Genomic DNA, 25,139 nt, shown 5'->3' with positions numbered 1-25,139 from the left:
CCCCTTTTCCACGTTTGCAGCGGCTGCCGCGCGCCCAGGCCCAGTCCGCCGTCTCTCCGCGCCCTCCTGCATCCGTTCCCTGCTCCTCTCCTCCCTGCCCGCGATGGCGTTCAGAGTCCGGGGCTGGCAGCCCCCGCCGCTGCTCCTGCTGCTGCTCTGGGTGACCGGTCAAGCGGCGCCCGTGGCGGGCCTGGGCCTGGGCCCCAACGCCGAGCTGCATATCGAGCGGCGCTTCGTGCCCGACGAGTGCCCGCGTACGGTGCACAGTGGCGACTTCGTGCGCTACCACTACGTGGGAACTTTCCCCGACGGCCAGAAGTTCGACTCAAGGTACCGTGTCCTGCCCATCCGCCCCGCTTCAAGCCTGCAGAGCCCGCTCTCCAGCTTCCCAGTACTCAAATAGGCCTTTCACTCCCGGTGATTCTCCTGCCTGTCTGCCCCAGGACACCTAACTCTCCCTCATCCCCCAAGGAATGTCCACCCTCGCCACCACTCCCAAATCCTTTCCTGGGATGAACTGCAGTGGCCTGGTGGGTGTGCACCTTCGGACACTGACCGGCACTGGAATCTTGAATAGGATCTAGTGCTTCTAGGGACATCATGACAAATCACAACCCCACTTCCCTCTAAGTACCTTTCACACTCGAAAGAAAACTATGTAAAATGGCCACGAGGCCCAACTCCCATGAGCAGGTGAAGTTTCCTCCCCCATTTACTGATGACAGTGATGATGATGAAGGTAAAGGTAGCAACAGCGTGCTCAGCGGTATAGTTCTTAGTGCTTTGCCCAGTGTCAGTTCAGTCAATTCAGGCTCATGCGCTACACAGTCCGTAGGATTTTCTTGCCGATGAGCTTCACAGATGCAAGGTGCCAGGTCTTTCTTTCGCAGCACCTAAGGTTGTATTCCAACTACTAACTACAGTTAGTAGTTAGCGATCTTGGGTGGCCTACTGGGAGGAAGTTGCGCTGCCAACCCAAAGGCAGGTAATTGGAATTCACCAACTGCTCTTTTATTTATTTGTTTCTTTTCCCACCAACGGCTCCTCAGGAGAAAGATGGCCAGTCTCTTCCCTTGTGATTTATGGCCTCTGAAAATCCACTGGAGGATCAGCTATTATTCGTTTTGACTCCAATGACAATGAGGTTTTCTGAGTCTTGCTGAAAACACTTTGCACCACTCAGTTCCCTAAGTGTTTTTTTTATGTCATGAATTAATGTAATTCTTAAAATAATCATATGAAGTAGTGCTTTCTTTGTCTCTATTTTAGCAGTAAGATAACTGAGGCCTAAGGGGTGACAAAAGTGTGTAAATAGTGGAGGCAGATTCTAACCTAGACAGTCAAGTCCACAGGGTGAATATAATGTGGTTACCTTGCCCACCCACTCACACCTTACAGTGCATGGGAGCAGTGCCCTTAGATGAGAGGTGGACAGGTTTTGTATTGGGATTCCCCGTCAGGTCTGTGCAGCCTTCTGTTCACCGTACCCCATGATCACAGCATCTGTCTCCAACTTCTCTCCAGTATAGCTTTCAAGTTAATACCTCAAAGCAATTCAAGTCCCCTTTTCCTCTAGCCGCGGGCCTCTCTGCTCCTAAGATTTTTGTTACAGTCCATGGTATGTGCCAGCAAATCTCTTCATGAATCGCTCTCTTGGGAAAGAGAGCGAGTAACTGAACTTCTACTGTGTGCCTGACTTTGTTAGGATCATTCAAGAAGTTACCTTTTCTTTAATAGTCTTAACCTTCCCTGCCTTTTTTCCCCCTGAAATTTTAGTCAGTGGATGAAGATACAGAAGTCCTTTAGCATATACTGCCTGGTATATAGCAAGTAATTAGAGATGGTTGTTCTTGTTTTCACTGTGTCAGTCCATCTGGTTGAAGGTCTGTCTTCACCTCATCCAGATGGATTGACACAGTGACTGTAGCAATGGGCTTGAGTATGTCAGAGATTGTGAGGGTGGCACAGGATTCAGATCTGTTGTTCGTAGGGTCATTATGAGTCATACTCAAAGATACCTAACAGCAACTTTAGGTTATAGTTGTTTCTTTTGTTGATACATACTTTACATGCCATACAGTTTATCTATTAAAAGTATGACATTTCATATTTTTTGTCAATTTACAGAGTTATGCAGCCATCACCACAATCTGATTCCAGAACAATGTCATCATCCCCGTAAAAAAACACCAAACTAATTGGCAGTCATGCTCCACATTTCTCCCCTCAGGCTTCAAAGCTCACTGTCTAGAGTCAATTTCTACTCATGGCAACTCTCCATTGTGTTTCTGAGGCTGAAAATCTTAGTGGGAGGAGACTCCCCATCTTTCTCTCAGGAAGCAGTTAGTGGATTTGAACTGCTGGAGACACTCAGCCTTTAGATTAGGGGATACTCCTCTACATAGTATGCCACCAGAAGCCCATTCCATGCCCTCCAAGTCTAGACCATCACTAATCTGCTTTCTGTCTCTAGGATTTTCCTGTTCTGCATATTTCATATAAACAGTATCGTACAAATATGTGCTGCTTCCACTTGGCATAGTGTTTTCAAGGTCCATTTGTGTTGTAGTATATATCAGCACTTTGTTTTTTTGTATTGCAGAATAATATTTGTATTGCAGAATTATATGAAAAGAACCATCTTTTATTTATCCACCCATCAGTTTGTGGATATTTGAGTCACTTCCATTTTTTGGCAGTTATGAATAATGATGTTATAAACATTTATGTGCAAATTTTTGTGTAAACAAATGTTTTCTTTTTTGTGTGTATATATATCTAGGGTGGAGCTCTGGTGGCCTAGTGGTAAGGAATTGCTCTGCCAGCCCAAGGTATGCCATTCAGATCGCCGTTCAGATCTCCCCGTTACTCTGCAAGAGAAAGACGGGTAGTCTCCTTCCAAGTGATTTACGGCCTCTGAATATCTTCTGGAGGGTCAGCTATGTGTCAGTTCTGATTGGATGGCTCTCCTCTCCCTCCTCCTCATATGTATTTAGAAGTGGAATTATAGGGCTACGTGGTAAAACTTGGTTTAACCTTGTGAGGATTTACCAGACTCTTGTCCACAGTGGCAGTATACTCTCCATTCTCATTCGAACCTATGTGGCTTCTAGTTTCTTCACCTCTCTGACTAACTGTCATTATTATCTCTTTTAATAACAGCTATCCTAGGGGAGTGGAGTGGTATTTCATTGTGGTTTTGATGAGTAGTGAGTAAAGAATTTAGCAGATAACCATATGGCCAGCAGTTTGAACCTGCCAGCCACTTTGTGCTCTTAGGGAGAAAGATCAGCCTACTTTCTTCAAGATGTATAACTTTGGAAACTCTGGGCAGTTCTATTCTCAGTAGTTTTGTTAGGTTGGTTGTTTTTTTTTTAAATTTTAATATAAATATCTAATATTGAACATCTTTTCATTTGTTTATCAGTCATTATTTATCTTTTTTCAGTTTTCTAAGTTAGAAAATAGGGAAGATCTCCTGCTGGCATTGATAGTAATTAATAATTAAGAGTTCCCACTGGAATTGTTCGTTAGGGATGGCACCACTGTGAGGCTGTGAGGAACAATGGCTAGAACACAGGGAAGTTGCTGTCCATTCAGCAAACATTCATACAGTGCTTAACCCTGAAGAGAGCTCTGCTGGCCTAGTGGGTAATGAGTTGTGCTGTCAACCCAAAGTCAGGTTATTTGAATCCACCAGTCACTCTGCAGGACAAAGATGGATGGTCTCCTCCTGTGTGATTGAAAGTCCCTGAAAACCTGCTGGTAGGTCACTGAGTAGATTCCGACTTGTTGGCAATATGAGAGAACAAGACTCCTTGTGACATATACCCTGCCTACACTTGCAGCCTAGACAAATACAAGGCAGTGTAAGATAGAGTAAGAATAATAGCGTGCATGTTGTTTGTTGTTGTTGTGTGCTGTCAAGTCAGAACATACTCAAAGCTGGTTTTCATAGGCAGTTAATCACACGGGAGGAGAGTGCCCATCCTTCTCCCATAAAATGCACATGTGGTGAAGCAGGGCTTGGAATTTAGGAAGCAAGTGCTGCTGTCTCTGGTGTATGGTCTCTCCACATACGTAATGGAAAAAAGGCGGGACACTGTGGGAACACACAGACGCTTTACTTTGTACAGGCTGTGTTGAGAGTGGGATGGGGAATGCTATCAAGTAGGATTTTCAGAGAAAGTCATTGTTAGGAAAAACCCTAAAGGATAATTACAATTTGCCAGGAAGGAACTGAGGACCTTGAGCTGTGGGGAGAAGAGGGAGCTTGGTTAGTAAAGGAAGGAGCATATGCAGAAAGTTGGAGGTCTTGGGTAGGGGGAGGAAAGCTCTTCAGTATGGCCAGGCTTTGGTTGGGAATGGTCAAGCGAGAGAGAGGAATCTGAGAGATAAGAGGAAAACCTGGGTCAGCTTTTAAGAAATCTCTGTCTGCATGTGGAGTTTGGACTTTCTCTAAGAACAATGGAGAGCCATTGAAGAATTTTAATCAGGAGTGGTAGTGATCAGGCTGGCCTTTACAAAGGTCACTGTTGCTGTCAAAGATTACTTCTAAGAGCTGGTGGTGGCCTAACTGTGAGAGACTATGGGAAAGTATTTATTTAAAAGTTAGGTTCTATGGTTTGTTGGCTGGGAAACAATGATGAAAAAAGCAGGAGCCTTGTGATTGGCTATCTCGGTCATTGAATAGATACAACAACGGAAGACTGCCATTAAAGAAGTAGAGAATAAGGGAGGTGGCATGGAAGGAGTTCTACTTCCCCAGATACCTAGTAAGTTATGGATCTCGCAGTAAGGGAATGAGATTCCACTGGTTGATGATGAGTCAGGAGGTAGATGACTATAGGACCATGAGTTATATGCAGGTGAGTAGAGAAGAGGGCTTTTAAGGAAGGAGTCATGAGACCTCATATCTAGAGCCAAGTAGAGGAGAAAGTTAGGTCTGAGGACTGGAGATAACAGTCATGGAATGTGGCATCTCCTAGGCCAATGAAAGAGAAGATGTCCAGAATCCCAGAGTGGTAACAAAGTAAATGGAAAAATGCTACTGAGAAGTGGTATGAGCATGGTGGAGTTCATGTTGTGTTTGAAAAGGCGGTTGCTAATGACATTGGTGAGAGCTATTTCAACAGTCTGGAGGCTGTCTGGAGCAAGAGATACTGAGTTGAGGAGATGAAAGTGAAAAGGTGGGTACAGCTCAAGCAGTCTGGCTGTGAAGGGAAGGACAGAGCCAAGGCCGTACGTAGCTGGAGGAGGATGTTTGGTCCAGAAATGTTGGGGTTTTTGTTTGCCTGTTTGCTAATGATGGGGGAACTGGATTATGTTTAAAGGCTAGAGAAGGAGCTGACAATGTAGGTAGAGGTTGAAGATAGGAGGGAGGGGAGTGGACCATCAGAGGTGGAACCACTGGTTTCTCCCCATCCAGAGGAAGAAAAAAAAATTAAAGATACACAGGAACAATTAGTTCAGAGGACTGTTGGACTAACCACACAATCCCCAGTCTCCATGATCCTGACATAGCAGAACTAGATGGTTTTCAGCTCCCATTGCTGCTTGCACTGGAAGGAATCACAAGAGGAGAATGGTCTAAAGATGGAGAACAAAACTCAAAAAAATAAGAAAAGACCAGGCTTACTGGTCTAATAGTGGCTCTTGAGACTATAGGCCTTAGACACCTTTCAGATGTGGAATGAAACATACTCTTTTGGCTTTATTTTCAGCCTATTAATAGATAAGCCTGTACAGTGGACATACTGCCAGCTGCTCTGTGGAAGAAGGATGAACATTCTGCTCCGTGCTATTTATTGCTCTGAAAACCTGTTGGAGGGTCAGCTATGGGTCAGTTCTGTCTCAATGGGAAACAGCAACACCAACATATAATAACACCAGGAAGGCATAAGAGCAAGGGGGCTACAGATGAATCTGCAGGCAGAAAGGAATAAGAAAGGAAGACAAATGTAAACATGACGCCCAGGGAAGTAGTGGGAAGAGTTCCAGAGATACTATATTATGGAATTGCAGTCAATGTCAGCAAAGAAAATGTGCATGAATTGTTGAATAGAAAACCAATTTGTTCTTCAAACTTTCACCAAATTATAGTGTTATTGTTGCCATCACATCAGAGCTGACTCATAGTGGACCTTACAGTGACTTTTCAGAGCTGTAAATGGCACGGGAGAAGATTGCCCATCTTTCTCCCTTTTAACAGCCAATGGATTCGAACCTGTTGTCTCTGGGTTGACAGCACATCTCCTTACCCTCTAGACCACCAGACTTCCCTAAATTACAGTGTTGTTGTTGATTGTCTTCAAGTCAAGCACGACTCATAGTGACCCTATGAACAAAAGTCCTGAAGCCCCTCTACAACCATCGACATTTATCAAAGTTCATAGAGTTTCTGGAGGCATGTTGTTTATTTAGGAAATGGATGTTACTCCTGCTTCCAAACCTGTTGTAGTATGTTATTGTTTTTATGTGCCGTTGAGTCACCTGTGATGTATAACCCTTCCCTGTCCTGAGTCAGTCTCACTAACTCCAACATACCAAATCCCATTGCCCCTGTTATTCTATCAGTCCATCTCATCTGGGGTCTTCCTCTTCTGTGCTGTTCGTCCACCCTTCCGAGCATGATGTCCTCCAAGGATTGGTCTCTCCTCCCCACGTGCCAAAAGTAAGTGAGATGGAGTTTCAAAATCCTGGCGTCCAAGGAAAGACTTGGTTTCACCCTCTCCAAGACAGACCTATTTGTTTTCTTGGCAGTCCATAGTGTGTTCAAGCCTCTTCTCCAGCACCACACCTCAAAGGCATTTATTCTCCTTCTATCGTCCTTATTCATTGTCCAACTCTTTGAAGCATAACAAGTAAATGAGGAGATCATGGCCTAGATTAGGCGCACCTTTGTATCTAGACTTTGTTGCTCTTCAGCACTCTGCAGAGGTCTGTGACAGCAGGTTTTCCCAAAGCAGATTTTCCAAAGTCTTTTGATTTCCTGACTGCTGGTGTTAACAGTGTTGATTGTGAAGCCAAGCAAGCTGTAATTGCTAACAACCTTAATCTCTCCTCCATCGATTATAGTGTTGCTAATTGGCCCAGTGGTGAGAATCTTTATCTTCTTGATGTTGAGCTTCAATCCATATTGAAGACTATAGTTCTTGACCTATTGCAGCAAGTGCTGAAAAAAAATTACAATAAGAAATTTTAAAAAGAAAAAAGGGGAGGAAGACTTCAGAGAACCCTAGAAGGCAGCTGGAGGCACAGTTGGTGGCTCTGGGGTACAGGTAACCAGTGAGGTCAAAGCGCAAGATGGGGAGGTTTGGCCCATGTCCCTATAGTTACCCCTTCCAGAGCATCAGTTGCCTGCTGCTGTCCCCCAGGGATGACCCCGTGGAAACAGGTGCCACACTGCTGGGCTTAGATGTCTTGGAATCTGAGACTGAGAAGCTAACAGCTGCTGAAAGAAATGCTCAGCGACCTGAGCCTTGGAAGAAGAGGGGACAGGAGGTTCTTGCTGCTGCCCTAGGTCTGAAATTATCCCCACTACCCCACTACTGTGCTGGACTTAATGAGGAAGAATGCGGCATCAGGACTGGAGGAAGACTCATCAACAACCTGGGTTATGTAGATGAATGACAACATTACTTGCTGAAACTGAGGAGGACCTGAAGTATTTGTTGCAAAAGGTCAAGGATTGTAGTTTGCAATATGGATTTAATCTCAACATCAAGAAGATGAATATTCTCACCACTGGGCCCATTGGCAGCATCATGATAAATGGAGAAGAGATTGAGACTGATTGCAATTTAAGCTTGTTCGGTTCAACAATCAGCACTCTTGATACCAGCACTCAGGAAATCAAAGGATGAATTGCACTGGGAAAATCAGCTGTCAGGGTCCTCTCCAGAGTGCTGAAGATCAAGGATGTCAGTCTGGAGACCAAGATGCACCTGATCCAGGCCATAGTCTTCACAATTACTTGCTGTGCATCAGAGACCCGAATGGTGACCAAGAATGACAGAAGAAGAATTGATGCCTTTGAGTTGTGCTGGAGAATATTGAACATACCATGGACTATCGAAAAAAAACCCCCAGTAAATCTGTCTTAGAGAGGGTGAAACCAAGCTGCTCCTGGGAGGCAAGGATTTTGAGATTCTATCTCACATACTCTGGGCATATTGCCAGGAGATACTAGTCTTTGGAGAAGGACATTATGCTTGTAAAGGTCGAGGGACAGAGCAGGAGAGGAAGACCTGGATGAGATGGATTGACACAGTGACTGGGGTAATTTGGGCAGGTGTGTCAGAGATGGTGAGATTGGCTCGGGATAGAGTAGGAGTCAAAGCTATTGGGCTAGGGTCGCTGAGTCATAGTCGACTCGATGGCACATAACAACAAATAACAACAACCCCGCCACTGTAGGATTAGGACCCTTTATGGCCTAGAGTAGACGACGGCGCAGCAGCAGCTTCCTGCTGTTCCTGGGGCCCCTCTGGCCACTTGAGCCCCTCTTACTACAGCACCCTCAGAATCAGTCCACTTGTCCCTCTCACACAGAGAGCTGCATCGAGGGCTGCAGCTGGTGGGATGGGACCAGCGAGAGGCTTCTGGAGAGCTGGATGCTTGGGCTTTGAACCTAAAGGACATGGCGGCACTTCTGGCAGCAAACAGGTCTCAGGGAGGAAACATGTTTATGAGCAAAATAGCTAGGTAAGAGATTCTGATTCTCTGGAGATTTATAACGTTTTACACCATGTTTTTACCATTTCTGTATAATATGCTTGGACAGGAGAAGTCTAGGTTTCTGAGGTGTTGACTGCAGGCTTGGCGTTTTTGTCCAGAAGTGAATGGTGGGCATCACCTGATTAGACTCACAAACCATAAAGGAGGATGTAGCACAGAGCTTCCTTCCTTCCTTCTGACCGGCTCAGGGGCAGCTGTCTCCTTCTAGCTGGTGGATATAGTTGCAGGAGGCCAGTGTCCGGTTACCCAGTAAACAAGGCACACACAGCCTGACTTGTGCTTAATTACTAATCTGTAGTGAATCCTTTCTTTTTTTTCTCTTCACTCCATTGAAGATTCTGCTTCCAGGTCTGTCATCTATCTGCCTTTTGCTCAACACCATACTACTTTCTTACAGAGTCAAAGCCTCTTTTCAAGTTTACAATCACTGATAGGGATGGGCTTAAATAATACTTATTTTCTAATCTGTATTGAATAATTACTCGTCTGTATTAAGCGGTTTCATTAAACTAGTGACGTAGTATGTTATGTATTATGCTGCTACTAAAAGGTCCATGGTTTGAAAACACTGTCTTCTCCACAGGAGAGAGATGAGAGGCCCCTCACAGTGCAGGGACAGTGTGAGTTGGAATGGACTACAGAGCAGTGTTATTGGTGGTGTGGGTTTACCTTACTGTTGTTGTTGTTGTTATGTGCCATCGAGTTGCTTGTGACTCATAGTGACCCTATGTACAAGAGCTCTAAACGCTGTTCTATCCTGTGCCAACCTAGCCATCTTAAATGCACTTATTCCCCCTGCTCCAGTCACAGAATCGATCCATCTCATCGAAGGTCTTCCTCTCCTTCGCTTATTAGGTAATCTACTCCTGCAGGAGGCCCAGCCTTTCAGCTCTTGGCCACTGGCTTACACAAGGTTTTTCTTTGTTTTGTAGCCTCCCTGGGGGCTCAGGACTCTTACCTGTGCTCTGGTGGCTGGGGCTCCTGTCAAGAGAAAAAGTCAGCTTCCCACTCTCCAGCTCGGGGAGGGGGGGCTTTTCAGCTGTTATTAGTAGCTTTCTAAGAATTCCACAGCATTGCTTGCAGTAAGGGTGAGGGTAACCCTCTTTTGTCTTAATTCTTTCTGAGAATTCAGGTTTAACAAATCTGGGAATTTTCGTGCAGGAAAATCAGTGCCTATTTGGTTCATTCTTAGCATCCGGTCTTGTCCCGCAGGCCCTTAAGGTCCAGGCATTTAGTAGGTATGTATGTATGTATGTATGTATGTATGTATGTATGTATGTATGTATGTATGTATTGATTGATTGATTGTGTGTCTACTACATGCCATCCTGAGAAAAGAGAGTTATTGTTATGTTCCGTGGAATCGGAATAGATTCAGAGCTACCCTCTTTTTAGAGGAAGTAAGTTGCACGGGAGGAGATTGCCTATCCTTCTCCCTTGAAGCAGCTTGTGGGTTTGAACTGTGTGCTTTGCAATACGTATTTTGAGAGAACATTATTTAATCCTCAGCATTCAACCCTTTGGCCCCCCAAATTCACATCCTTGACACATGCAAAAACCCCATCACATCATCCTAAAATTTTAAATAGACTCCAAGTCCAAAATCATATCTTCTGAATCAAGTAAATAAAAGACGAGGGAGATTTTAGACACATTCCATCCTGGGGCAGAATTTCTCATTGTGTTCAGACCTGTGAGGGGAACTCTGATGGTGTGGTCTATAGGGTGTTGCACTGTTAACCAAAAGGCTATGGTTTGAATCCAGGTGAGCAGTCCCCTCCCACTGTGATCTGTAGCCTCAGGAACCCAGTGGAGACTCACTTAGGTGGCTATGAGCGCCTCCTTTTGCCTGTGGGTCTGTCTCTGGTGACCACATATCCTCACACCTGGCAGGCCGTGTTCTTTTACCCCTTTGGCATAGCTGCCCTTGCCCATCAGCTTTGGTCATCAGCCCCATCCACCTGACTGGCATTCATGAATGGAATAGCACAGTGCCCCAGAACCAAGTCAGTGTTAAACCTAGAATGTTATATTATAGCCTCACCCATTGGAACCCAGTAGGCTGTGGTTCCACCCTGCTTCCCATGGTCTTAAGTTCTGTTCTTCTCCAGGCTATTCCAGAAAGAGTCCTTTTCTTTCTTTGAAGGACAGCAGTTTTAATGTTTTGGCCTTTTCCCTGCCTGTATAATTCTAATGTTGTTGGGTTGTAGGTGCTGTCCACTTGAGTCTGACTCGTAGTGACCTTATGAATAATAGATCTGAACCTTGCCCTGTCCCATGCCATACTCACCATCTCTGATGTACTTGATATTAGACACTTTCTCATTCTTCTAGAGCTTTTAACAGTTAACCAATTCCAGACTGCTGCCACAGGTTAGGTTATCTGTCGGAGTACAACTGTCTCCTAGTAACCAATTCTGTCTTATTATCTAGTGCTGCTCTAACAGAAATAGCACAAATGGGTGGCTTTAACAAACAGAAATTTGTGTTGCCACAGTTTAGGTGACTAGAAATGCAAATTCTGTGTACTGATTTTCTGTGTACTATTAATTGCTGAAGAAAAGTCCTTGTTTATTTTGAGCTTTTGCTCCTGGATGATATTCATGAGTCTTGTCATTCCTCTTCCCCAATCTCTGCTTACTATGTTCTTGTTTAATTTCTTTCATGTCTCAAAAGAGATTGGCTCAAGATACACCCTTTACTAATCCTGCCTCATTAGTAGAATAAAGAGAAATCATCCCCAAATAATGTTATAACCACTGACAGGGAGGGTAGATATATAGCATCATTTTGGGGTCGCAATTCAGTCTGTAACAGAGGCTCAAGCAATTTGTGCTGCACTTCTGGTCTAAAGGAGCCCTGGTGTCACAGAGGTTAAAGTACTTAGTGGGCAGTTGCCATTCCAGCACAGAAAGATGTGGCAATTTCATATTTTGAAAAATCAGATTTATTGAGCTCAACTTGTTTTTACCTATTCATTCACTTAATCATTAACAAATACTCACAGAATATCTACTGTGCTGGGTGCTAGGTTGTTGGTGACAGTCGCTGCTGAGTGGATTCAGGATCCCTCCACGCAACAGGGCAGGACTGCTTCTTCGGGATTCCTAGGTTGTATTAGTTAGAGGGATACATTGCCAGTCTTTATCCCGCTCATCCACTAGGTAGATTCTAACAGGCAGCAGTTTTGGTTAGCAGCCAAATGTTTAACTGTGAGGCAACAAGGATTTCTAGGTAGGGATATGACCAAAAGCCAAGTCCACTGCTTTTGAGTTGATTTTAACTCTCTGACTGTGGCTGTCAGTGTTTACAGGAGAAGCCTGTCATTCTTGGTCCCCGGGAGCAGTTGGTGGATTCGAAACGCTGACCTTTCACTTAGCAGTCCGACATGTTATATGCTGTACTACCAGGGCTCCTTGACTTACAGATATAGCAGTGAGTAAAATCCTCACCATTGGACCAATAGGCACCATCATGATAGGTGGAGTAACCTTGTTAACAACTTCATTTTGCTTCCATCTACAGTCGACACCCATGGAAGCAGTAGTCAGGAAGTCAGAAGATGTATTGCACGAGGGAAATCTGTGGTCATGGACCTCTCAAGTGCTGAAGAGTGGGAATATAAAAGATGAAGGTGTACCAGATCCAAGCCATGATGTTTTTCAGTTGTTACATATGCCTCTGAAAGTTAGACGTAAGTGATAAGGAAGGCCGAAAAAGAACCAGTGTCTTTGAATTGTAGTGTTGATGAGGAGTACTGAATATCTCATCAGCTTCCAAAAGAACAAACAAATCTGACTTGGAGGCAATGCAACCAGAGTGCTTCTAAGAGGGAAAGATGGTGAAAATTCATCTAACGCATTGGGCAAATCATTAGGAGGGACCAGTCCTTGGAAGAAGACATCATACTAGGAAAGGTGGCGGGGCAGAGAAAGAAGAAAACCTTTAAGAAGATGGATTGCCACAGGGACTGAAACAGTCAAAGATCAAACCCTGTGAAGATGGCACAGGACAGGGCAGAGCTCAGATGTTTTGTTTATAAGGTCTCTATGTAATGTATTCACCATGACAACCACCTGACAACAACAGAATGGACAGATAACCCCATCCTCATAGAGCATATAGTCTAGTAGGGATGCAGGAGAGGCACATTGTCAGTCATATGGTAAGTTAGCTGCTGAAGGCTGTGGTGAAAACAAAACAGTAAGGGGAGATGAGGCAAAAGACTCAGAATCAGAAAGTTGAGATGAAGAGGCACTCCTCTCCAGACCGGAGCCGCCTTATGCCTCACGCGCATCAGCCAGCACCCAAAGGTAATAGACGTGGACGTCTCTGCAGTTTCCAAAGAGATTTCTTCCAGCTGAAGCCATCCAGGGCTTTGAGGAAGACCTAATGCTTGGGTTGGACTTTGGCATGTGTGAGATTTCTTTCATTCCTTGACGTGGGGAGGTTGTTTAAGAGAGGATAAAGGATAGAAAGAAGCTCTGGTGTTTGTGTTGAGAGAGGTTTGAAAGGTTGTCAGGATCGGTTTGTGGAAAGCCCAGACAGCTGGCCTAGGGCTTGTGGACCTCATGTGGTACGTGTGGAAGTTTCTGTGCAGAATGACTGGATGAATCCAGTGGGGCTCTGGGACGGGTGCCAGCATGAGAAGGAGCCTTGGGCCTCATTTGCATACTCATGCAGTCATTCAGCTTCTTGTGCTCCAGCTACTAAACTGTAGCAGAGAATAAAACAAACAGACTCCCTGGACTCAAGTTGAGGTGGAGGGAGACAGGGAACCCATTCCAGCTGGTGTAAGCAGAAAGGAGAGGGGATTTGCTAGAAGGACCGTTCAGATTCCTCATGAAGGTCCATAAGCAGAATTTTCTGGACTTCACTGGTGTCTGCATTCTTCTCCTCCTCAGCAGAGTTTCCACACATTTCACAAACTCTTGGGGCCAGTATCCATCATTGACTTTCTGGAATCTATCCCAACACCAGTCTCCAGGAGGGAAGCTGACTGGTCAAGTTTGGGTGAGGTGCCCACCCCTCTCATTTCCCTCAAGTTGGGGCCAACTCATAGCTGACCCTCCAGCGGGTATTCAGAAACTCTTAAATTGCCCATATTTCTTTGTAGAGCAGCTGGTGGATTAGAACTACCCACCTATGTGTTGGTAGCACAAGTCCTTTGCCCACTAGATCACCAGAGCTCTCTAGTCCAGGGTTGCTCACGTGATTCGAAAGTCCAGGCTCACCTCTTCAGTAGGACCCATTCTCAGGGAAGGGCCAGTGGACTGGCACCCCTGACAGACGAGGTGGAAAGTTGTGACACAGAGACTGGCCTGGACATCCTGTCTCTGGCAGGAAGTGTTTAATGTGTGAATCTGCACAGCAGTTCTTCTGTGGAAAAAGATGTCCGATGAAAGAGAAGCTGCTGATTGGGTATTTGGAAGGAAGCGCTGCCAGCTTTAGGGAAGAACCTAGCCGGCTGGGGCCAAGTCTTCTTATTACCATTTCCTGAGGACTTTGGCAGCGTGCTTAATCCATTGTAAGGCCTTACTTGCGGTGCATTTAATTTTCGTTTGTGGGTCATTGCAAGCAACTACACAACTGTATTGATGATTTAATTTGGCTGTATTTTTCTAGACAGAGCACTTGTATAAAGTCAGAATTATTTATAGGGAGTTGACATTTTAATTTGTGCAATTGCCGAAAAAGAAAGAAAATCCATAACAGCAAATCCGGGTTTTATTTTGTTCTGCAGTATTTTCCCTACAATGATATTTCAGTGTGCCAAAGACTGGCTGAGCCTGGGTTTGTGTTTCATAGGATGATCCCCGCTGGAAACATACATGGCTGCGATCTCTGCACTTTGCTCTCTCTCTTTTTTCATTCTCCCCCTTCCCAACCCCTTTCCCCCTAGTTCTCCTCCTCTTTTTTTCCGTTTGCAGTGTTTACACATTTTTTGAGGCTCTATAGGAGTCAGGTAGTTTGCCAGTTCATTCACTGCCTGCCTCCCCTCAACCTCCCTGCCAGGCCTCGTTGTTGTTCGGTGTCATCAACTCATCTATGATTCATAGTGCCCTTATGAATATTCCATTTCTTGCATGATCAGCACCATCTCTGATACACTCCAGTGCACTATTACAGTCACTGTGTCTGTCCATCTTGTTGGGGATCTTCCCACATTTTTCTCAACCTCTGCCTTTTCCAGTGGGATATATTTTTCCAAGGACTGGCCCCTTCATACAGCATGCCCAGAATATATAAGATGAATCTTCACCATCCTTGCCTCTAAGGAACACTCTGGTGACACTTCCTCCAAAACAGACTGATTCAGTACTTTTCTCCAACCACACAGTTCAAAGGCTATTCTATTTAGTTCTTTCTTCACTGTCCACCTTTCAGATGCATAGAAAACAACTGAGCCAGAATATCCTGAACATCAGTAGTCTTGTATGATTTGGGAAGCTAAGAAGGATCTGCCCTGGTTGATACTAAGATGGGAGATAGTGTTGAAATACTGACTGCACTATAGGTCTAATTAGCTGCTGGTAAATGTTATTCTTAAGAGAAATACTCTTGGAGGCAAAGGATCTTGGAAGCCCAAAGTCACTTTTGTACGAAGGTGAGAGAAGTGGCAGACAGAAAAGACAGAGATTGCTGTCCCTTTAAGGTCCACAGTGGGGTCAGGGTTTAGGAGAAATGGTGGAAATCAGACAGAGTGGGTGAGTTGACAGCTGGAACATCCTGGACTGGGCAAATCACGTACATTTCAGCCCCATTCAGTAAAGACTTTGCATGACCACAGTGCTCCTTTGGCAGGTCCCATAGGAGCTAGACACACGTTTATCTGAGACGGAACCAGTTTTCAGGCTCCCAAAGGATACTGACTTTTCTCTGTGTTCTCACCTGATAGGAGTTCACAAAATATGATATTTAATGCTGAAAGCCACCATAGTCAGTATGGTTTTTAAAAATACCATTGTTCCTTTGATGAAGGTCTGCACAGCAGATTCCCCATTCAACAGTTTCTACACAGATTGTTCATTGACCTTGGGGAGACTCTTCACAATGCATGGACATTCTCATCATCCCGTTCTGGCTGCCCCGTTTGTACTCAGTTTTTAATTATTTAAGTGGAACCTAAAGCTGGCACTAAGAGCAAGCTGACTTTTCTTCTCACAGCTGACTTGGCATTCCATTCTCCTAATCCTGGGAGAGTGTTCTCACTCTTCAGATTCCTTTGTCTCTGGATTTGTGGGGAAAAAACCCAACAAACAACAAAACCCGTCTCAGCAGCAGATAGTTCAAAGGTATGTTAGAGTTTTCAAAAGAGTTATAAAATTATTTTTTGTTTAAAAAGGATGTATCTAAAAAAAAAAAAAAGGATGTATCTATTGAGTTATTTAGAAAGAAATTGTTCTGTAAAATTTGAAATGAAATTTTCAAAATTTGAAATTTGAAAAGCTTCTAGGACCCAGGAAAGAGCGGTCAGGTGGCTCTAGCTCTTCTGACTGCTAACTTGAACCACTGTCCTCTTTGTAAGCAACTCCCCTCCTCCATCTCCCACCACTCTGAAGCCTTTTTGAACTCTGGAAGGTTCACTGGCCCTGCCTTTTCCTGAATCTACTACCTTTTGTGCAGTTTCTTCCCTTTTAGTTCAGTTTCTGCTTCTCTGTTCCCTTTCTGACTTTCAATATTTGCTTGATATATCTTAACTACAGTAGAATTCTCTTCAGTACTTTAGGTTTACTTTGTTTTGGGGACGGGATGAGCGGTAGGGTCCTTCAAGAGAAAGTGAGTTCAGTTTCCTAGTGTTCTTTTGATTGACAGCACAGCTTGCTATAAGCGATGTCACCAGAGCCCCTTTGCCACATGTTGCTTCAAAGGTTCACTTTCACTGGAGTTAAACCTAAATTTATACATTTACTCAATCATTTTATATTATCTAACATTTCGAATTTATGACAACTTTGAAAAGCTTGCCAAGTGACACCTCTCATGATCAGGGACCCACGTCTGTGAGCAGCCTAACACACCCTCCAGGGCCACCCCACACAGCATGATGGAGGCCCCGGCGATGACAGCCTTGTGAGGGACCTTCATGCCATTGAGTTAGACCCATAACTGGCCCTTTGGTGGGTTTTCAGAAGCAGTAAATTGCATGAGAGGAGATTGCCATCCTTCTGAAGAGTGGTGAGTGGATGGAAGAACGCTGGCACTAAATATGGGGCATGACTCTCAACCTAATGCTAAGTTTGCATAATAGTCTTTGAACTGTAACTATGTTGATAAGTGAGGAGTTGGTGGAGATCCATGGTGTTTGTTTTAAGAATATCAACACAGAAATAGTTCTTTATCTTGGGAAATATACCACAAGATAATGTGTGTTTGTATTAGGCAACTTAATGAGTTAAAGATGATGAGTTTTACGTGCTGTATCCTGCCTTAGTGGTTCTTGGGTCAGTCATTTTAGGAGCATCATTGGAGGGGATTGTCACCACTTTACCTCACCCTTGCCAAGGCAAGGGAATGTAGAATTGTCAGGGAAACCATTGAAAGGGTTATAGCAGTGAAGGAATAGGAGAGAAAAATAAGTAGTTGGAAAGAGAAGGGAAGTGTTAGATGTACTGGATAATTTCTATTTTCCTTTCTAAGTACGCTCAGCTTCACACACTTTGCAGTGATTGGTCAATGTTGTTGTCGTTGTTATGTGCCATTGAGTCGCTTGCGACTCATAGTGACCCTGTGTACAAGAGCCCTAAACGCTGTTCTATCCTATCCCAACTTCACCATCTCAGACACACTCATTCCCACCACTCCATTCACAGAATCGATCCATCTCATCGAAGGTCTTCCTCTCCTGCGCCACCCCTCCACTCTCCCAAACATGATGTCCCTTCTCCAAGGACCAGTCCCTCCTTGCAACATGTCCGAAGTATGTCAGATGAAGCTTCAGAATCCTTGACTCCAAGGAGCATTCTGGCTTCACCCTCTCTCCAGGAGAAACCTGTTTGTTCTCCTAGCAGTCCATGGTATAGTCAACGCTTTTCTCCAGCACCACAGCTTAAAGGCATCAATTCTCTTTCTGTCATCCCTATTCACTGTCCAACTCTCTGATGCATAGCACATAATTGCGAAGACTATAGCCCAGATCAGGCACACCTTAGTCTCCAGCCTGATGTCGTTGCTCTTCAGTACTCTTGAGCGGTCTCTCACAGCCAGCTTTCCCAATGCAATTCATCTCTTGATTTCCTGGCTGCTGTTACCAAGAGTGTTGACTGTGGAGCCAGGTAAACTAAAACTGTTAACTATCTCAATCTCTTCACCACGCATACTGATGCTGCCAGTTGGCCAAGTGGTGAGAATCTTTGTTTTCTTGATGTTGAGCTTCAATCCATATTGAAGACTGCAGTCCTTGACTTTCTGCAGCAAGCGCTTCAGGTCATCCTTGGTTTCAGCAAGCAGCGTTGTGTCATCTGCATAACGCAGGTTGTTGATGATTCTTCCACCAATCTTGATGCCACATTCCTCCTCGTACAGCCCAGCGTCTCGGATGATCTGTTCTGCATACAGATTGAAAATGTATGGAGACAAAATACATCCCTGACAGACCCCCTTTCTTGATTTTTGAACCATCCAGTATCTCCCTGCTCTGTTCTGACGACTGCCTCTTGGTCCAAGTATAGGTTTTGCATTAGCACAATCAAATGTTCTGGTATTCCCATTCTTCTCAGAGTCAGCCATAGCTTGTTGTGGTAGCCTGCTATGCAAATGCAAATGACTGGTGCCCTAGTAGTAAGAAACTACCCTGCATTCCCCCAGTCATGCAGTTCATATCCACCCGCTACTTTTTGGGAGAAGGATGGGTAATCTCCTCCCAATGCAATTAATTTACTGCTTCTGAAAACCCACTAGAGGGTCAATTATGGTTGTGTTATAATTCGATGGCACACAACAACAACAAAATGCATATGACACAAAGTGGTCAATTTATGCCTTGATTAGAGTTTGCTTGTATATGCAGTCAATTGTACAGAAGATGGCAGACAGAAAGAAGAAAGAAATGGAAAGGAGAAGAAAACAAAAAAGTCAAGAAGGAAAATGCAGAGAGCGCAAGCAGAGGAGAGGAGCCTCCTAAAATAGCTGTAACAAAAGTCTAAGGATGTAAGAGCCTGGGACAGGAAGAAGTGGACTGAGAGAAAGGATGGTCCTCCGCGGGCCAAGAGGAGGGCTTTGCTGACAGGGCTGCAAGGAAACCTATCTGCATAGGAAGTAATGATCTGACTCAGCAGAGAAGTAAAAGCCGGGTGTCAGAATTGAGAGAATTGGGAGAGTGGAGACATGAAGCATGTCTGACCTCATAGATAGCTCATTGCTGTGTAGTTGGAACTGACTCTTAGATGACCATTGTTTTCCAAAGCTGTAAATCACATGAGACTACCTGCTTTTCTCCTGCAGTCACAGGTAGGTTCGAACCTCCAGAGAGACATGGCCTGTTTGGGTTAGCAATACAACTCTCTATGGACTATTGTTGTGTTGTTGAGTTGGAACAACGTACTGACCCTCAAGTGGGTTTTCAGAGGCAGTAAATCCCATGGGAGGAGATTTCCCATCCTAATCCCTACAGACTATGCCAAATTTGATTTCTCATTATCCACCATGAAGTTAGGTAGCTTTTGATCTGACTGTTACCATTTTACAGCCACCAGTGCCTTGTATGTTGTTGCTAGTGTTAGGTGCTATCTGATCAGTTCCCACTCAAAGCAACCTTGTGTGCAGCAGGACGCAGAGCTGCTGGGTGCTGCGGTGCTCACGAGCTTTGAGGATGTTTTGAGCACATTGCAGCCACTGTGTCATTGAGAGTCCACTTTCTTTACTAACCTTCTACTTTCCTAAGCATGATGTCTATCTTCAGGGACCAGTCTCTCCTGATAGTGTCCTCCAAGTATGAGAGACAAAGTCTCACCATTCTCCCTTCTAAGGAGCATGTGCTTCCACCAAGACAAACTTGTGAGTTCTTCTGGTAGTTCATGGTATAATTAGTATTGTTTGCCTGCACCACAATTCAGAAAAGAAATTCTTCTTCAGGCTTCCTTATTCATTGTCAGCTTTTTGCAAATGAGAAGATAGAAATACTTTCGTTCTCAGTGACACCTTTGCTTTTTAACACTTTAAAACACTTTTACACTGGCCTTTTGCACCAGATTTGCCCAGGTGCAATGCATCATTTGATTACCTGATCACTTTTTCCATAGGTGTTTCTATGGACCCAAATAAAGTGAAATCTTTGCCAATGTTGATGTTTTCTTCTTTTGTCACTCTGCTGTTTATTGGTCCATTTGTGATTGTGAGTTTTTTATGTTGAAGGGTAATAATCTGTACTGGTGTCTTTGATTTTCATCAGCAAGTGTTTCAAGTCCTCTTTGGTTTCAGCAAGCAAAGTTGGGCTGTTTGCATATCATAGGTTGTTAATGAGTCTTCCTCCAGTCCTAATGCTGTGTTATTCATGTAAGTGCAGCTTCTCAGGCTGTTTGCCCCGCATACAGATTAGATAGGTAATGGGGAAAGAATACAACCCTGACACACTCCTTTCATGATAATATGTGCATATTATTGTTTCCATCATTGCCCTCAGTGTCATCTGGTCAGTCAAGGGGGAAGGCATCAGTAGGTAACCAAAGGAAGGGAGAAGAGTGAGGTGAAGGAGTTTACTCCTCTGATCCCCAGCCTGTGAGTCACCTGAGGCTGCACACTATGAACAGATGCTCTAACGCGCTCCACTGGCCTTGAGCTGCTCATCCTGTGCCTGGGTCCTTCAGGCCCAAGTGTGGTAACAGCACCCCCTGCCAAAGCCCCAGAGGTACTACACCATCCCATGTGTGTGAATAGCACACACATCAGATGTATAGTGTTGGGAAAGTCTGCTGTTAGGGATCTTTCCAAAGTACTAAGAACAAGAACATTAATGTCAATTTAAAGATTAAGGTGTGCCTGATACAAGCCACAGTCTTTCCAGTCACCAACTATGCATCTGAGAGCTAGACAGTGAATAAAGATGACAGAAATATTGATACCTTTGAGTTGTGGTGTTGGAGAAGAGTGCTGACTGTCCCATGGACTGCCAAAAGAACAAACTGCAAACAGAGAATTCCTTGGAGGCAAGGATGACGAAGCTTCATCTCATACTTTGGACATTTTGTAAGGAAAAGCTATTCCTTGGCAAGGGACATCATTCTTGGAAAGATGGAGGGTCAGCTAAGGAGAAGACCTTCAGTGAGATGGATTGCCATAGTGCTTGGAGCAGTGGGTTCAGGTGTGTCAGAGATGCTGAGGACGGCACAGAGCGGGATTCTTAGGGTGGCTGTGAGTCATACTCAACACCGTAACACTTAACAATGACTTTCAGTAAAAAATTTTCCTAAAAAAAAATTCCTGGAACTTCCCACTTTGGGTGTACCCATCTCTTTCCTGCAGGACTTGACCACGACAGCTATAAAGGGTGTAAATAAGCCAGATGCCAGCACAGGCTGTGTAAATGCTTATTCCAGAGCTTCCAGAAATCCTTTTCTATGACCAGTTCTGGGCTCGATGCTGCACAGGAATCTGTACCAGTTGTGCTGATCAGCAAAAATTTGTGCAGGAAAATGATTTTCCCAGCTGGCCAGAGGTTTAAGCAATAGGTAAGAATGGTCTTGTCATGGTAGATCCTGGTGTGTTTAAATGTGTACATTTTCTTTCAGGAAGTGTTTTTGTTTTTAACCCTTTACTGCTTAATTGTTCACAGCACATAGCTAGTCATCAAATAAAGAAATGCACATACACCTTAAGGTAACAGCAATTTTTATCTACCATCAAAGAGGCCCCAAAGGGACTGTGATGACATAGCCCATAGAGACTTGCATCTTAGCCCAAGGCTGCTCCTCTAGCTGTTTGACTTTCTGTGAGAGAAAGATGGGTAGGATCCTCCTGTCTTATTTACTGCCATGGAAACTCAGTGGAGGGTCAGCTGTGAGCCAGTTTTGACCCAATTCCAGTGGGTTGTCATGAGTAAGATGCTGTAAGCTGGAGGGTTGGAGTTGGACAGTCCAGGGTCTTAGACTTTTCCCCCACTTGTCAAAGTCTGTGTCCTGGGGGAAGTTTTCTTAACATCCCAGGAGATGACCACAGTGCCACTTTAGAAAGGTGCATGAGTGAGGTACTACAGGTGAAGGACTTCATTGGCTACTGTGCTTGACACATAATAAGCACTTTGAGGCTGCAGCACCAGGAACATCATAGCCAGTGTCAGATGGATTTTGGCTGAAAGCAGAAAGTACCAGAGGAATGTCGATCTGTGTTTTATTGACTATACAAAGACATTTGACTGTGTGGGTCATAACAAACTGTGGCTAACTCTCAGAAGAATAGGAATCCCAGAACACCTGATGGTGCTCATGTGAAACCTCTATTTGGATCAGGAAGCAGTCCCTAGAACAGAGTAGGGACACGCTACATGGTTCAAAATCAGGAAAGGAGTGAGTATATCAAGGGCGTGTCCTGTCTCCATACCTATTCATTCACTATACAGATCATTCAGGAGGCTGGACTTTATGAGGAGGAATGTGGCATCAGGACTGTGTTAAGCAGATGACACAACCTTGCTTGCCATAGTGGAGGAGGATCTGAAGCATTTGCTGCAGAAGGTCAAGCATGGCAGTCTTGAATATGGATTGAAACTCAACATCAAAAAGACAAAGATTCTCACCACTGGGCCAATTGGCAGCACCATTATAGATGGAGAAGAGATTGAAATCGTTAACAATTTCAGTTTGCTCTTGTTCTGTTCCACAGGCAACACTCTTGGCACCAGCAGTCAGGAAATCAAAAGACAAATTACATTGGGATAGTCAGGGACCTCTCCAGAGTACTAAAGAGCAACAACGTCAGTCTAGAAATTAAGGTGCGCCTGATCCAGGCCACAGTCTTCTCAGTTACTTGGTATTCATCAGAGATCTGTACGGTAACTCAGGGTGGCAGAAGAAGAAATCAATGCCTTTGAGTTATGGTGCTGGAGAAGAGTGTTGAACATACTGTTCAACTGCTACGAAGGGAAAAAAAAGTCTTACCTGGAGATGGGGAAACCAGGTTGTTCTGTGGAATCAAGGATTGTGAAGCTCTGGCTGATATAGTTTGAGTATGTTACCAGGAAGTGTCAGTCCTTGGAGAAGGACATCATGCTTGGAAGGTTGGTGGGACAGTGCAGGAGAAGAAGACCCCGAATGAGATTAATTGGTACAGTGACGAGGGTAATGGGAGTAGGTGTGTCAGAAACAGTGAAATTGACTCAGATGGGAGAGGGTTCAGAGTTGTTGTGCATGGACTCAGCATGATTAGCAATTGACTCGATGACACCAACAAAAGCTATAATATAAAAACTCATTAAATTCAGAAATTATATTCACATTATATAGGTAAAAAAATATTTTTTGTTTGTTTGTTTCTAGCTTTTGCTTTGTTTCTATATGTACCCACACTGTTCCTAGGGGAGACTGGGAAGCCCTGAGTTCTGATCTATTATTAAGGGTGTCAGTGGTTAACGTACTTGACTGGTGAGGGTTTAAGTTCAAGGCTACCCAGAGGTACCTTGGAAGAAAGGTCTGGTGATGTGCTTTAAAAAGTCGGCCAGTGAAAGCCCTAGGAGCACAGTTCTGCCCTGACACACAAGGGGTCGCCAGAGTTAACTTGATGACATGTGGGTTGATGTGTCTGATGATGGCTCAGTATGCGGCGAGCGCTAGTGAGTTAGTTCTGACTCATGGTGACCACTCCCCAAATCTGATATCTGAAGCTGTAAATCTTAGTGGGAGGAGATGCCCAGATTTCTCCCAAGGAGCTGCTGGTGGATTCGAACTCCAGAGGCACACTGTCTTTTGGTTCACTTTGCCGCACATTAGGGAGCTCAGCCAAGCGATATTCATGAGCTGGCATCCCGGGGGCTGGTATTTGGCCCTTGGACATTATGGGTGGAGAAGTAAAGCTTCTTGGACACAAAACTGACCATGTGCTTTTATGCTCTGCCTTGTTGGCCTGCTTTTGGAATACCATTGATAATATTTTCATTTTTCTCTTTGTGAGCTTTCTGTTCTCCAGAGAGAAGGGAAGGTGATTAAGATGAGCTATAAAGCTGTAAAGCAAGGAGAAGTGGGAGTGGAAGGGGGCTAGGTTTGAGTACACTGTCCAGGCTGGGGCGGAGGGGTAAGCTGGGCCGTCTCCCAAGCTGGTCCTCAGGGAAAAGAGGAAAGAAAACGTGGAAGGAGTTTACTAATAAAAGCCGACACGTCCCAATGGGGCAGAGCCCAGCAGCACTTAAAATTTTATTGGATTTGGAACAACTAAAGCGGAATTAATAAGAATCTTGACACATTGTGAAAAATGGAACTAATGGCATTGAATAAGTTGTGCAGAAATTGTTAACTGGGAACCTGATTTACTGTGTAAACGCTCACCAGAAATGTAATGAAATATGAATAAAAAAATAACACAAACTATCCAAATAGAAAAAAAATTATATTGCTTAAAGTAACATGATCTTTTTTTAAATTGACAGAAAACAAATTAAATCACTGGAACTTCCCTACCAATAAATTACCAGGGATAATATTTTTATCTGTCTTCTTGTGAGTTTTTTTAAAAAGAAGCATATCTCTGCCTGTCATTTAAATTATAATTCATATAATATATGTAGTTTTAAAATAGATGATTTCCTAACCTGTGGCTCAGTAACTATCTTTTCCTCACGATATGTGTGGTTTTCTTCGTTGTTGTTGTTATGTACCATTGAGTTGAAACCACCTGATACCTGACCTGCAAGCTGACCCTCTAACAGGTTTTCAGAGGCAATTTAATCACATGGAAGGAGATTGCCCATCAGCTGGTGGATTTGAACTGCGTGTCTTTGGGTTTGCAGTACAGTCTTACTACTCTGCCACCTAGGAATTTGTGTTATGTCGATCAGATGATAGGGAAGTTTCTCATATGTTCTTGCCTTACTATTGTTACACCCTTAAACTTTTTCTTTCCTGGTTTTCAACCTTCCAAGCCAAGCTTTGCAATTCTGTGTGTTTAAAATGTCATTTTATTTTAAAAATGTGAGTGAAAGTTTGTAGATCATAATTGATTTTTCATATTGCACTTGATCTCTTAATACAAGGGATCTGAAACTCTGTGGGCCTCTTTGCCAGTTTTTAAAGTAGACAAAAGTGTCATAGTAGTTTATAGTTCATACATGATAGTGAACCATGCAGTGTGTTCTGGGATTCCCATTCTTCTCAGAGTTAGCCACAGTTTGATGTGATCCACACAGTCAAACTCCTTTGCATAATCAATGAAACACAGACATTCCTCTAGAACTCTCTGCTTTCAGCCAAGATCCATCT

General features: G+C 44.1%; 1 protein-coding gene across 3 annotated transcripts in view; it reads left to right on the top strand.

Annotated features, from left to right (window-relative positions):
• Nucleotides 1-7: 7 nt before the first annotated feature.
• FKBP9 (FK506 binding protein 9, 63 kDa) overlaps nt 8-25,139 on the top strand; it is a 71,109-nt gene continuing 45,977 nt past the window's right edge. The window contains exon 1 of one of the 3 annotated variants that reach the window (XM_006887609.1): nt 8-330. Coding sequence is in view for 2 of the 3 variants with exons in the window: in XM_006887607.1 (XP_006887669.1) it covers nt 104-330 (227 nt within the window). In the remaining variant the exon portion in view is untranslated. The remainder of the gene's footprint in view (nt 331-25,139) is intronic. The other 2 variants (XM_006887607.1, XM_006887608.1) reach the window with 2 other exon arrangements.

Source organism: Elephantulus edwardii, unplaced genomic scaffold (assembly GCF_000299155.1).
Source record: "Elephantulus edwardii isolate Elephantulus edwardi_28Jun2011 unplaced genomic scaffold, EleEdw1.0 scaffold00059, whole genome shotgun sequence".
NCBI lineage: Eukaryota > Metazoa > Chordata > Mammalia > Macroscelidea > Macroscelididae > Elephantulus > Elephantulus edwardii.
This window is presented reverse-complemented; position numbering and strand designations above follow the sequence as displayed.